At 32.5% G+C, this 14,308-nt stretch overlaps 2 protein-coding genes across 3 annotated transcripts; both read right to left on the bottom strand.

The window, feature by feature from the left end:
* Positions 1 to 768: 768 nt before the first annotated feature.
* Positions 769 to 5,296, bottom strand: Bm1785 (Uncharacterized protein; the record flags this gene model as incomplete). 2 transcript variants are annotated; one of them, XM_043075212.1, is made up of 12 exons in its annotated part: positions 769 to 921; positions 1,160 to 1,299; positions 2,029 to 2,196; positions 2,432 to 2,476; positions 2,656 to 2,770; positions 2,845 to 2,949; positions 3,294 to 3,431; positions 3,841 to 3,954; positions 4,106 to 4,206; positions 4,375 to 4,496; positions 4,657 to 4,766; positions 5,138 to 5,296. In XM_043075212.1, 12 exons carry the CDS (start codon positions 5,294 to 5,296, stop codon positions 769 to 771), a joined length of 1,470 nt encoding a protein of 489 aa, XP_042931146.1. The 2 variants fall into 2 exon arrangements, with proteins under 2 accessions (XP_042931146.1, XP_042931145.1); XM_043075211.1 differs by having other exon boundaries at positions 1,160 to 1,293.
* Positions 5,297 to 6,318: 1,022 nt separating this feature from the next.
* Bm2779 (Uncharacterized protein) lies at positions 6,319 to 10,459 on the bottom strand (the record flags this gene model as incomplete). The annotated part of the gene is made up of 11 exons (XM_043075210.1): positions 6,319 to 6,471; positions 6,688 to 6,909; positions 7,332 to 7,509; positions 7,646 to 7,910; positions 8,358 to 8,415; positions 8,571 to 8,726; positions 8,947 to 9,042; positions 9,173 to 9,298; positions 9,515 to 9,789; positions 10,055 to 10,148; positions 10,295 to 10,459. 11 exons carry the CDS (start codon positions 10,457 to 10,459, stop codon positions 6,319 to 6,321), a joined length of 1,788 nt encoding a protein of 595 aa, XP_042931144.1.
* Between the last annotated feature and the right edge of the window lie 3,849 nt (positions 10,460 to 14,308).

Raw genomic sequence — 14,308 nt, 5'->3', positions numbered from 1 at the left:
GAGGAGGTGCTTGCATGGGCACCAGTTGCTAATAAAGAGCTTATTAGATAACCGCATGATTATGATAGCAAACAAAGAACAATGTAGATATCCTCATGATTGTAAGGATTGCTAACAAAGAACAATGTAGATATCCTCATGATTGTAAGGATTGCTAACAAGGAAAAATGTAGATATCCTCATGATTGTAAGGATTGCTAACAAAGAACGATGTAAATTGTTTCAATATGTAGAAGCATAAATTTGGAAACAAAGAGTCCGAAGTATAAGCATTATTTGCGGAAATTACGTGGATATCTTTACTACAATTTGCAACTCATATTTTTAGATCGCGATATTAAAATCCGCGACAACATATCCACATGCAAGTTCTATATTAAATAAGTTGTTTTTGTTTAGCATGATATCAAAATCATTCTTCGACCACACCATCACAATGATTGACCCAAATATTTACGGATCACTTATCAAAGCATATTATTCTAATTCGAACTCTAGCATATTGTTTACTTCACTTTTACAGCGCACTGCCACATTTATACACTTCACGGATGTCATCTTTACAAAAGTTGTATCGACCTATCATTGTAACATTAGCCACCCCTTTTATAGTTGGTGTACCAAAGAAATATTAATTGAATTTGTTTGCATTGGATATTATATTGGACACTAGAGGACTTCTATTTAATTCTTCATATTAACTAGACGACTTAAATCAATTTAATTCTATTTTAAAATAAAAATTTTTATTTAAATTTACATATCGTATTACTCAACCAGAGTTAGATCCAAAAGTTCACGAAGTGCAAAAAACATTGCAAAACAGCTTCGAATGGCAGTTGCAGAAGCGCAGCAACAGTTTCGTGTCACACTATGTGTTTGACAAAATACATTGGCCCGACGCTCCCATGGAGTGTTAAACTGTAAAAGCGTCTGAAGTTATTAACTATATCGTGCATCACTTCTAAATAGTTCTTTTTCTTCTCTTCGCGAGATTTATCATCCTAAGGACAGATTTGAAGGTCTTTCAGCAGTCCAGCTTTTGATTTGGAATTGAAATCAAATTGTTGTTTAATTTATTCTGTCTGCAGTACTTTGCTTGAACCCGTACCTTATCTAATATACGATATTACTGTGCCCCGTAGAGTTTTACAGCAACCTCAAATGGCTGTCTTTTTCCAAAAATATCCATCCATAACTTGTATTCCAAATTAGGTGTACCGTTAGCGTATTCGGCAAGAGCATCAACCACAGCATCAGCATACCAGAAGCGATCTTCTGTTGTCGGAAAACCTGGAACTGGAACATTCATAAGCATGATATTTAAATTAAGTATTAATGCTCATCAATATTTTGTTGATCTGATTAAGAAATGTTTGGGGGAAAATGTGCAAAGGAAGCTGCTAGTAATTCGATAATTAAAGGTAAATATAGATTCAAACTTTATTCCTTAACTAATAATTTTCTGAAGGCATAAAAGACTTTATTCTAATAAGTTTAAGAAATGATACACTGAGTGGTTGCCAAGGTTTCTTAATTTATTTGAAAAATTTCAAAATTTGAACTAGTTTAACATGATAACACTGAAATTAGTGCATCTTTAATTTTTTTATTATTTTTGATGTGGTGATTAGCAATGGAAAGTTCATGGAATATTTCCGAAGGTGGAATTAAAAAGTTCACAGTTTTTAGGTATTATTTCAAAGCATTTTGCAATAAACTGATTTTAGATGCAATTTATGCTTAAAGAACTGAATTTTCTGAGCTACTAAAAAATAAAAGACTTCCGAATTCAAATCGAAATTGAGAAAATTTCAGATGATGCGAAATTTGTAGGACTGATAAGAGAATCAATGTGCTCATACCTAATCAGAAATCATTATGAATATATTCAGATATCATTTTCAAATATCAGATATCTTTTATTTAACTGAATTTCTTAAAATGAGCACAAGCAGTCAAAAGTGAAACGAATACGTTTTTTGTGTTGCCTAGCCTGTTCGAAGGGTATGAATAGTGATTTATTACCATCGTAGGAAAGTCTCTGCGCTTTTTTAAGATATTCCAGACTTGCGCGTACTTTTTCGTACTCGTGATTCAAGCAAACCAACCAACGGCGTCCTTCTTTGTTAGCCACAAAAATTGGTTGTGTTTGCTGTGGACATTTGGATCCATAATAATGACTGTCAGCATATCCTATTCAAGACGAAGGATTAGAATGATAATTGTAGTAGTATTCCGACACAGCTGACTATTCCGTGAGTTCTGTTATTTTTAAGAATGGTAGAATGTATTTTGTTTTGATTTAAAATATAGAATTAATGAACAACATTGTGAAGATGAAGTAGTTCGTGATTGATTTCCAGGGAGAATGAAAAAAAGTGATCGAAAGGATCTCTGCTTTTGAAAATCAAATAACTTTTAGAAATACCTCTGGTGAACTTTCCTCGTCTTTCTTTGCTGTGATATGCTGTGTCTGAAAGAAGAACAGAGTTCCTTTGGATTTAGATTAGTGATTATCAGATTATGCCATATCATTCAACTTTTGTTAATTATTAGTACCAGAAATTCTGATTCATTTGAATAATTAGAAGCTATTTACCAAAATAATTAAATAACTTTCATTTTAATATAGTCACTGCTTAAATTGCTCACATGTTCGACTGCTGCAACCGTTACCACTGCTGACAATACCGCCTTGAGGCCGTTTTCGATTGTGGGTGTAGTTACCATTACTACAATTGTAAGGGACTACCAGAGCCTGTTGTTCCTATGAAAAAATTTTTGGATTGTTTTATTATGTAGTCTGTTTAATTAGGATGATATTTTGAATTCCCAGCTTACCACGTCACTGTCGAATTCAGCAATTCCATCACGATATAATCCAACAAAAACGCCTTGATAATGAGCAATGGTTGGTTCACAGCGACCCAAAATTTCTTTCAAACACTACAATATTTCAAGATAGATTTCAACTGCTGCTAAGCTGAATTTAATCCATCCATATATTGCTGAATCGTCAGATTCTTCCTCAAAAAGTGCTCGAAGGCAACGCAATAACAAATATTTCTGATAGGTCATTTCAAACAAAGTATTGAATTAAATAAACTGAATGAAGTTCCGATTTTATTCTCTTTTATTTGCAAGATGTTTTTAAAAAGACGAGTTTATTGCACTAATTAATCTATTTGGATGTTGCGACTTATTTAAAAATGATGATTGGATACTTTTGAACTGCATACATTGCACATCGTAGATGCAATACGAAATAAAATAAAATAAAATAAAAGCACCGAGTTTTGAGTTGGAACTTTGAAAGTTCTTCCACCAAACATGTCTAAATGGATTTGATGTGTTTCATTTGCATGAAATTCAGCTCTTCGTCGTTGTATCTCATTGTTCAAACGCCACGGTCCAATTATCGACGTGTACTGTAAAGGGTTGTTTACTGATAAAGCTTTCACTCACATATGTTAATCTACTGACGATCTTGTTTGTGAATATTTTATACATAATTCATCCACATTCGATTCACGGAAAAATTATCTATTACTTAGTTCATTACATTTTGAGCTATATTTTTAGAATCTCTTTTGACATTTATATAAGAATTAATACGACATTGTTTTGAAGTTAATTAGCTTTGATGCTGGCAAAGTATCTAAGAGTGAATTATATTGCTCCTTTCATGATCTTTTGGATCACTGATAACATGACCTTATAATCGTTGATGATATCTCTCTCTTCTTATCATCATGTGTGCACTACTATTCTAGAAGAATTCAGTATTCTTCAAAATGGTATTCGGCCGCGTATTCGTCAATTAGAAAATTTGCATACCTTATCAATAATGCCGTGCTTCAGATTGAATTCACAGATCGCGATTTCAGCAGGAATGCATATGCCATCTACGTTACCATATGTTTGCACCGAAATAAACAAAAATCGAGCTCGCTGAAATATTTTCAAAATATTTCAGTAACCTTAGAAAGTTCAAAATAGTACTGGCAAATCAGTAGTCCAATGTAATTATATCCCTGTTCTGTTGTTTACCACTGGTATGTGTGAAAAAGAAACCGGAAAAATAAGAACTTCTAATATTAACTCGAATTTCATCCAATCCATTAAGAGTGCGCAGAAATACAAGCACTCGTTTTTTGTCTTTTTCGTATTTCTCTTGGTAAGTACTCCGACTGATACCATTTGCTGTAACTTTTGAATTTAGAATTTTAAATCACAATTATTTCAGTGAGTTCATTTTTCCAATGTAATTGATTTGAGCAAGAGATATTGCTATGGAAAACAACTACTCTTTCCTCTTATCGCTTTTATCCGCTTTTATTTTTTTCATATAGATATTCCTATTTAATGTACCTTCTGAATCATAATCTTTTTGATTTAACGGTACACCGATCATTGAATCTTCCGGATAATCATTTTCATCAAATTCATTAAGCTTCTCATTTTTTGCTCTGTTCCCAGCTTCAGTCTTTGCACTGCAATTATTTTTATTATACCTTTAACAACTAAGAAACAAACAGACAAATTTTTACGTCGCAACCGCTCAATTCTTTTTTTTTTTTACTTTTTTCTATATATGTTCATTTAATCTCGAAATAGTTTTGAGGGGAATGACAAGAAAGATGTAAAACTTACTCTTTCATCTCATGTTCGCGTTTCTTTCGTTTTACCAGCATTCTTGGCTGATGCATTAAAGCGAAATACTCCTCGATATGACGTTTCATTTTTGCCCGATCTTTCCATACCTATTTTAAAAACTGCTGAACTATATATATAACTGTTTAATATACCTTCGTGCTCATAACCAAATTTTAGGAATTGTTTATTGTGATATCGTCTAAATATAATCCTTGTAAATGTTGCAGACGATAAGTAGAAAGTTACGATCACTGAGAATTTACACTCTTGAATTAAAAGGATATCTTTGCGCTTGAGATTTCTTTAACTTCACCTTAGCTCAACATTTTGAGTAGGTTGCAGGGCACTCACTGTAAGTGGATGCGTTTCATTATAAATAATTGTTTAATATGCTTCAGATTAATCAATTTATCAGGAAAAGGATATAAATTAAAGATTGAAATATCATTCAGCCTCATGAATTTATTAGGTATAAGACCTTTTTTTCTTCACTAGTAAGTCGTTCCCATAGTGGTGTCACGATACGGACCAAATAAGGTGAAATTATATCGTCCTGACAGCAATATCTACGTCCTGCTATTTTGATTTGCAATTCTTGTGCAAACAAGCAAAAACCATTTATGGAGGTAGCTGACATTACTTCGGCTTTAAACTTTTCTTTATCAAATATACCAGTTTTCTGCAGTATACTATCCAGAGATTTGAATTAATTTAAAATAAATTCATTCTTAGAACAAAGAACATAGAGAAAAGATTCAGAGGGGGAAATTTTGTGAAATGGAACTTCTTAGAGATCAAATTTCTTAAAAGTTTGTGTTAATGTCTCACTGTCGAGAAATTAGAGCTTGTTTGATTATGAATAATATCTATTTGCTTATCATGTGACTTTGGAAGAAAACATGAAGATGAGGCAGAATAAATTGAGTAAGCCCCAATCACCATATAAGAAAGTAAGTGATTCGGACCAGTAACATACCGGTCGACAACTGACAACTGTTCACAATGGAACAGTGAGTCAAATTTTATTCTAATCCTTTCATCCATTATGCAAATTTATTCACATATGAGTCAACATGGACTATTCGATGACCCAAATGACAATATTTTACAGATTTGCCAAGGTGATATGCAGAAAGATTATATTTTCAAATTTGCATGAAGCAAAGGCTTTTTTTTCTTTTTTGTTTTGATTTCTTTGCATTTGACTTAGCTTTCTCTTTATGGTATTTTACTTCAATTTGATCACGAAATTTGAGCTCAGTACTTGATAAGCAGTAACTGCAGCAGAAAGTATTAAGTAATGTTGAGGCACAAAAGAGCAAATTTGCAGAAGTTTAGGTAGATGTATGAAATATCACACAGTATGGGATGGTTAAGTTGCTAGTTCCAACTATCAGCAACGAATTGATCTACTGATAAAATAAATTTTTTTTTTATTAAATAATGTTTTGTGATCTCCCAAAAGGCCATTCAAGATCTGTTCCGTAGCTCCATTTTCAGAAGCACTGATGTGTTAATATTTCATTTAAGTTATTGTTTTGGTGCAAATGTCTTCTTTGCGTAAAAATGACAAAAGCTGACAAAGCTTTACTTCTTTGCAATTCTTTTCACGATGAAATATCTACAAAACAGCGAGAGAGCACGAATGTTTCAACGATGTTATGAAGACTTGTCGAAACATGTAGAAAGAAGTTTCCATAGTCCCTTCAACGACTGCTGACGAAGACAATTCCGATGCCTTGTAATGGTAGTTGTATGTAACCGTTGAAGCTTTTGTACTCGCCGACATTCAAGTAGGTGTTCATCGATTAGCTGGAAACCAATTAATTTCAAAAAAGAGTTTGGTAACTTAGAATTTGTGACTGAGAATAATTATTGAAATAACTGAGCAATACCAATAATAATAAAAATGCCAACTTATCATCGGATTAAGACACAATTCGCCAACTATTGGAAAGGCAAAAATCTAGATACGTTAAAAAAATCACAATAGATTGGGAAAGGAAATTAGTAGATGATGAGAGATACATTAAGTCTAATATTCATTGTTAGTTGTCCCTCATCCTCAACTTCGTTTAATTTCTCCCAAGTGACAGGGGAAATAGCGGCTGCAGCTGCAGTTCGAGCACGAGCAGCTTCAATCATGCAAATGGTGATCATTGCTTCGTCGCTTACATCTGAATAGAGGAAGCAGAGAAAAGCCAAATCATCTATCAAGTCCACTCGTTCACTTTCGTCACTCTCCCAATGCTGCAAACTTCTCACTTCAAGTTTATTAAATAAAATTAAAACAATGTGAAGAATATATCTTGAATATCCTTCACATTGCTTAAAACTCACTAAGTCACTAAGGAGTAAGTTTCATTTCTTCTCTTTTTTTCTCCTAATTCCTTTATAATGAACTCTAAACATTAAGATCACCACCTTAGCAATCTTCGAAATTCAGTAAAACATCCGATGAATCATATAAAAAGCTTTCTACCTTGTCAAAGAATGATAAAGATATAGCTAAATATACTGAACTTTTGTATGAAATTTCTTAGTTTTAGGAATGAATTGAATGAGTTCTTGGATTAAATTTCGAGAAGTTTCATGTCAAGTCACTGTCCAGTATCGATGAACTCAATTATTTGTTCAACTTAATGTTGATAGGAAAGTGATGATATCTTTACCTTGGCTGCACATCTCATCAGATCACTATATATCACTTGTATCAGTTTCCAAATGTCCCATCGTGTTACTGCTGTTGTGTCCTGACTATTTTCCTGGGATGACACCAGAAGATTTAGCTGGTAAAATATGTGCAAATATGCATCGATATAAAGAAGTATTGATTGCTTACTGATGCTCCTGCAAGATTAAGAAATATGTCTCCAATGTCTGTTTTTCGGCTCACATATTCACTTGATTATGACTGAATGAATTATTCTGTAACTAGAAATCATCGAGATTTAATTTAAATAACTGCGAACGATGCAAGCAGTACTCATCATCGATGAATTCGCGCAGTTGTTTTGCGCAACATAGCAGAGCTGCACGTCGTACCGCTTTTGTTGAGTTTTTCTTGCCCACTGCTCTCATGGCTTCTTCTACTACTTCCATTCTTTTTTCACTTCCGTTGTACGACTTACGATCGAAAGCAACTACCAACACCGCTGCAATTGCTTCTGCCGCTGACCGATCATCGGAAGTGCTATTGCAGAGTGTGATACGTGTTTGACGGTCCAGAGAAGGAAGTGACGAGTGGGACACTGAAACCGGATAGTATTTGTTTAGTTCCTATTTGCCTTTCACTTCGAAGACTGGTGGACTGAAGGATTTCGCATAGCGCAGATGTCCCTCATCGACTTTCTTATCTTTCGTTGCATAACTTTATGTATGAATGCTGTCTAAATAATAACTGCTTGAAATTTAGTCAACTTTTTATGTGGCTGCTATAGGCTATTCCACTAGCTTTTAACTATTTACATCTATTTTAAGAGGCAGCATAATAAATAGCTGCGTTAAAAAAATTTGAATAAGCACCTCCGATATTAAGAGAAACCAATCACTCACTTTGTTGTACCAACGCTATTGCTTTTTTTTTCTGTTTTGAAGTTTCCACTTTTGTTATTAGGATTAAATTCAGTTTCTCAAATTCAAGGATAAATTAGGTGCCACATGTATTTAGTTAATTTAAAAAAATAAAATATACTGACTTGAAGTGCCCACTTTAATGCTTCGATTATAACGTTCTTTGATTGATTGGTTAAATTTCTGAAAATTTGCATCGGGTCTTAGATGTTTTCTGAAATATCGTCACTCTTTTCTAAACGAATTATTAGAAGCTGAATAGAAGATTGCGGTGTATACAGACCGCTGTTGAATTCAACCTGTACTTCTTACGCCTCTACGAATATTTCAACAGAAACCTCAATAAAATGTAATAATTTATGCAATCTGGCGCTGTTGTGATATTGATGCTGCCTCATTCTCTGCAGAGCTGTAGGCGACAACGGTGTTGTGCCAGCGTTTTCTAAAACTGACAGGGCAAATCTCATATCAGCTTCACATTCATTCCGAAGGTTCTGCAAATACTCTGATTAAATATATTATGTAAAGAAGTTAAGGTGTGGAACAAGTTAAAAAATTACTTACTGGTAAAAAAATAATTCTCCTCTCTTCTTTGAGAATTTTCAAATCCAAATTTGACATAATGTGAGACTGTGCATGAATTACGAAAGGATAAATACGACAAGTGGATTTATTCATCCATCAGTCAATCTAATCATAAACTCTTAAACATACTTGTTTAGCCTTACACAATGCAATACAATCTGTTGCAGATATCATAGAATCTTCAGTGAGTACTTTTAAACTGATTTCTATCCATTTGTTTGTTTTCTAAAATCCAGAAAATTTTTCATTATTACTGTATAATATTTGCAATTCATAATAGAAACAATCAAATTCTAGCTTGTTTCTAGTTCATTCCACTGAAACCATTTAAAGCTGATTATGAGTAAAATGAAACCTGAATGCTTTGTTGTAAACTACGCAGGTCATTAATTAGTTTTTGATGTTCATTTTCGAGCTCACTCAGAGTTACCAATTTGTGACCATTGTGTCGATCTACACAACATTTTAGACATATCACACGCTGAAAACATTTCATAACATTTTATGTAAAATAGGGCTGTACAGCTTCTGGAAGTGAACTGACAATTCTTGGTGTAGATGTCTTTTGCTATTTGGAGAAAAAAGGCATTCATCGCTACTAGAAGTGCTTCATCTGCCAAATTTATAATCCAATATAGCAGAAACAAAAGATTATATATAATTGATTTCGCTTTCTTTAAAATCAATGATAATTTACCAAGCAATCGTCGTCATCTTTTTTAGTGTTAAAACAGCCTTCACAAAATCGAACTTCTTTTCGACATTTCTTCTCATTCATTTTTCGAGAACAATCAGTACATTGCATCAGTTGACATCTTTTGGGATTAGAAAGTGATCTCGGATTTCGTTGCCAGGAGTGTAGTCTGGCTGACCTGTTTCTTGTTGAACAGTTATTGTCAGAGACATGAATGACAGTTATATTAGCATCATTCGTGGTTCCCACTTGCTGCTGTTGTACTGTCTCCAATAATTCTGAGTTGTAATAAAATCAAAGTTATTGAAGTGGAAATATGTTACTGGGCTGTGAATAACCGAACTAATGAGCAATAGACCAAAGGGTAGGAACTGATAATGGAATGTGAAAGATACTAAATAAAGGAAATTAATGCTGTAATGAATAAATTATAACTAATATTCATTGATAAGAACTTTTACTCAGGTAGCTCAGCTCAACTGCTCACTGCCATTGAAATTTACAAATAAATGATTAAATCATAATTTGTAACAGATTACTTACGGCATAAACGATAGTTAGTAGTAGCAGCAAGGGCTGCTGAGGTATTGAATTCGGTACGGCACGTGGGACAGTTAATTGAATCCAATAAATAATACTGAAATTTTACACCTCATACTCTGAGATAATCACATGGTTGTCACCATAATTTCTTTACATTCTAAAAGTTGACGAAAAATAATTTAATTACTTTGACTCTTAAAATCAAAAAATAAGTGGATATGGTACTGTCCAAAAGATTACCTGCTGATGACAACAAAGCGAGAAAATGCATTGCTCACAAAAGTTGTGCTCACAAGGTAACAGCTTTGGTAGTCTTTTTCTGATGTGAAATGGTTGAAAACAAATTTCACAACGTATAGAAAATCTATCCTTTTCGACATTAGTAACACTAGCAGTTTTAGTCATTCTCCTGAAACTCTTCAAATTGTTTTCAACCATATAGTCTATAAACTACAGTTTAAAGTCTTTTAATTTCCCCGATTAAAAATTTCAATAATGGAGATGAAGATGTCAATAGTTTAAAAGATAATTTCAGAGTATTTTGAAATCTCAGATAAACATGATTTTAGTCTGACCAGAAGATGTTTACATAAGGTTCCAAAAAATTAGATTCAGAACTTTTCTAAGAAAAAAAGAAAATGAGGTGGGATTAAAAAATAATTTCAATATTAAATTCACAATGGAAATAGTCGAAGTTATGAATTATCTTTCTTTTATGAAATAGAATTGTACCGCTGTTTTCCTTTTTCTGATAATAAATATAAACATGAGTTTTATTCAATGAAGACTGAAAGACGTCTAACGAAAAGCAATTAATTATAACACAAAATAGAGTAATTAACTTTGCTTTTTATTCCCCATAATTTCGAGAATGCAAAGTCAAATATGTCATTAAACAAAAGTTCAGAATAACCGCAGTGAGTTTTCGACTGGATCTGTCATTAATGTTACCTTAAATCTCAACAATTATAGAGTTCGTTAAGCAATTCCGGACATGTGATATTGCTAAGATGATGAGACTAACTGTAATGACAAGTAACGCTTAATAGTTTCATAATTCAATATCTGATATCTATTCATCTGCTACTCAGTAATTAGGTATTTACATAACTGATACAAATGCAATATAAATGTGATATGTGTAAATGCATGTCGTATATCATAGCATATGTATTAGGTCAATATGCTTTTTAACAAAATGATGAGCTGATGTGATCAATTTCATTTTCAGACTTAAATTTTGTTTACCATAGCCATTGAGAGTATCTTTGCAAATATCATGGATTCGGATTAAAGATAGAGAAAAACTATAAAGCTTCTCCTAATTGTTCAATGATGATTGGTGGCTTTGTGAGAGCAGTTTCTTATTCTTTTTTCATGATTATTTTTCAAGTACTGCTAAAGCCAAAGCACAAAGATCACTTATATTCGTTAGGTCACATCAGGAAGAATTCTTCTTGTCTCCTGTTTTACGGGTTCCACTTGAATTTATTCAAACCTGTATAACAAAAGAACTGAATAATTTCTTTAAATGATGTTATTGAAAAATGATAAGAGGAAAAGAATGGATGATAGGAAATAAGAAAGATTTCCTGAAGAAAAAATAGTGTCAGTGCTGAGGAAAACTTTTCTAAGAAAAAGTTTCAGAAGTATCTAAAGGAAAGTTAGTACCATTTGCTCGATGTAATTTTATGAATCATTATTGTTATCAATTGTCTGCACAATAATATTAATATATGAAGCGCCAGGTTCTATTTTTTAGACATTCGAATTGTTCATTCCATTCAGAAAAAGAAGAAAGACAGCAGTATCATTTGATGTAGTCATCTGAATGGAGAAAAGTATCAAATAACCATCAGAATAATGGTTATTATAGAGAAATTATAAGTTGTATAAACGCGAAATGATATGCAATTTGAAGTTAATAGAAGGAAAAAGATGTGATAAAGATCGATGAATTCGTCTTTTGCATATAATACTTTGTCTCTATAATAGCACATTCGAAATTTTGTATTTCTCCGGTACAGCTTCTTTGCTTTGGTTTCTGTTTTACTGACATGAACTAAAGTGGCTCACTAAAACAGTCAACTTTCTTAGATCAATTTTAAATTACAGTAATAATGACAATGATGTTATTGTTTGTGGATGAAAGGCTGATATGAAACTTGCTGATAAATCAAATAGATTCTGGAAGCTTTCAAACAAAGACAGCAAACACCACAAGAACAGTATAGAACACTTCGTGCATATACCGGGGGAATGCTTTCGTGTCCTCAGCTAGGACCGGAAATGAAGCATCAAAATCTCATCCGAAAACATCCGATTAGTTCTGAAAAAAAAAATATATATATATATATATATATAATATATATTCACCGTAATGGCTGCAATAGAATTGAAAAATACAATGTGCATGACTACAACGTTAACTATCCTAATAATTTTGAAATTACATCCGATCAGTAGATATTCTTCCTGAAAATTTGGTATTAGTAGCACTAAAATATTTTATCTGTTTTCTAAATTGAAAAGTTAAAAGAGACTGTTTGGTATAATTATTTGGTGCTTTATTGTTAGAATAAATTAAAACGAAATGAAAAGATAGTTAAAAAGAAGTCGGAAACAATCAAAGGAATAATAGGAAGGCAAACAGTTTAAGAACTAAAAATGAAACACAGAAAAATCAAATAATGAAAATAACGATCATTAATTTTCTCTTTTCTCAGAAGATATGTTAGAGGATAACCGTGAGAGCGTTTTCGGCTCTAGTTCTTAGAACCGTGAAATTTTATAAGAGCAGCCTTTTGTTTCGAGGTCATTTATTGTCTTTCCATTACTTTGCTTTCGATTTTGAGAGAAAATGAATTTCTTTTATAGGTGCCCCTATCATAGATGGCTTAGTAGATCTTCATCTAAAGTCGGTAAAGTTTGTTTGTAATCTTAATTGATTAATGACTTTCGATAACTCCATCAGTTAGCGCTTGACAAATTTCTGGGGCTGAGAATAGTCGTATTAATTAACAAGTTCTCTGTTTAATGATTATTGTGGCTGTATATTCTATAGACTCGATAGTAAAAGTAGTTAAGTTTTTCTTCTCTTAGAAGCACATGACGCGTGCTGGACTGTTATAATTAAGTCATTAAAAATGCGATCAGCTGGCTCGTCCTCACTTTCTATACTCCGCTGTTTACCGTTTCGTATAAGACACTCATGACACCTTAAAAGTGGCATAAAAACTTATCAATAAAATTTAAAAAGTGAAAAAAAAATAAGAAAAAGGATCGAAAAAATCAAAAACTGAGTTTTATCGGAGGTTATTAATCGCAGAAGCGAAAAAAAGCATAAATTTCTTTAAATCCAAGAAAATTTCCGAAGATTTTGAGTTTTCAATCTCAAAACATGTAACTTATGTAAATTGTAAAGAAAATAATTAATAAAAAATTAAACTGAGCTGGCAAAAAAGAGACAAATCAAATTTATCGAATTTCTGCGCAACATACAAATTGGATTTTAGTTGATTTAAATTAAAGTAGAATGGAACAGAGTGAACGGAAATCTTAACCTTTCGATTCGCCCTTTCATTTTAGAAGAGTGCAGCTAGTGGAATAATTCCGCTGATGTTGACAATTTTTAGGTTACTCAAATTGTTGTCATATGAAAATGAGTATTTCAATTTAGGAATATTTATATTCCTAAATTGAAATACTCACATCTGTGTAACAAAGCAAAAAATGTACTAAAAAGCAGATTTTCGAATGATTAAAGTCCATATCATATGTATATTATACGTTGTGATACTTACCAATTAATCAACTAAACAATTAATTTCACTTCAATTATGTTGAACTGATAAAGGCCTTTCACAAAATAACAAAAATGACCAATAACTTCAACGACCATATTTTAGAGATACGGCCAGTCGTTCGATTTAGAATCAACCTACGGTACCGCATCAGGAAACTTCTTATTTGATAACACACTGAATTGAAGTGGCATATTTAAAAAGTAAGTGCATTTCCTCTGCAGAGTAAGTAATCTATCGAATATTTTGTAGCAATAGTGACGATGATGCACCAATTCCCTTCATTTTCAATTAGATTCCTCTTTCTTAAATTAAAAGTGGAAATAATTTTGCAGACAATACAAATTTGCTAATGTTTTCCTTCCTAAATGACGTAATACTTAGTAATCAGTGTTGCACAACAGAGGATATTAGTATCTTGATTATATATTTTATGTAGACAGCTACTGCA

This window comes from Brugia malayi (genome assembly GCF_000002995.4).
Source record: "Brugia malayi strain FR3 genome assembly, contig: Bm_v4_ChrX_scaffold_001, whole genome shotgun sequence".
Classification (NCBI taxonomy): Eukaryota; Metazoa; Nematoda; class Chromadorea; order Rhabditida; family Onchocercidae; genus Brugia; species Brugia malayi.
Note: the sequence above shows the minus strand (reverse complement) of the source record. Positions and strands in the feature narration are given on the sequence as shown.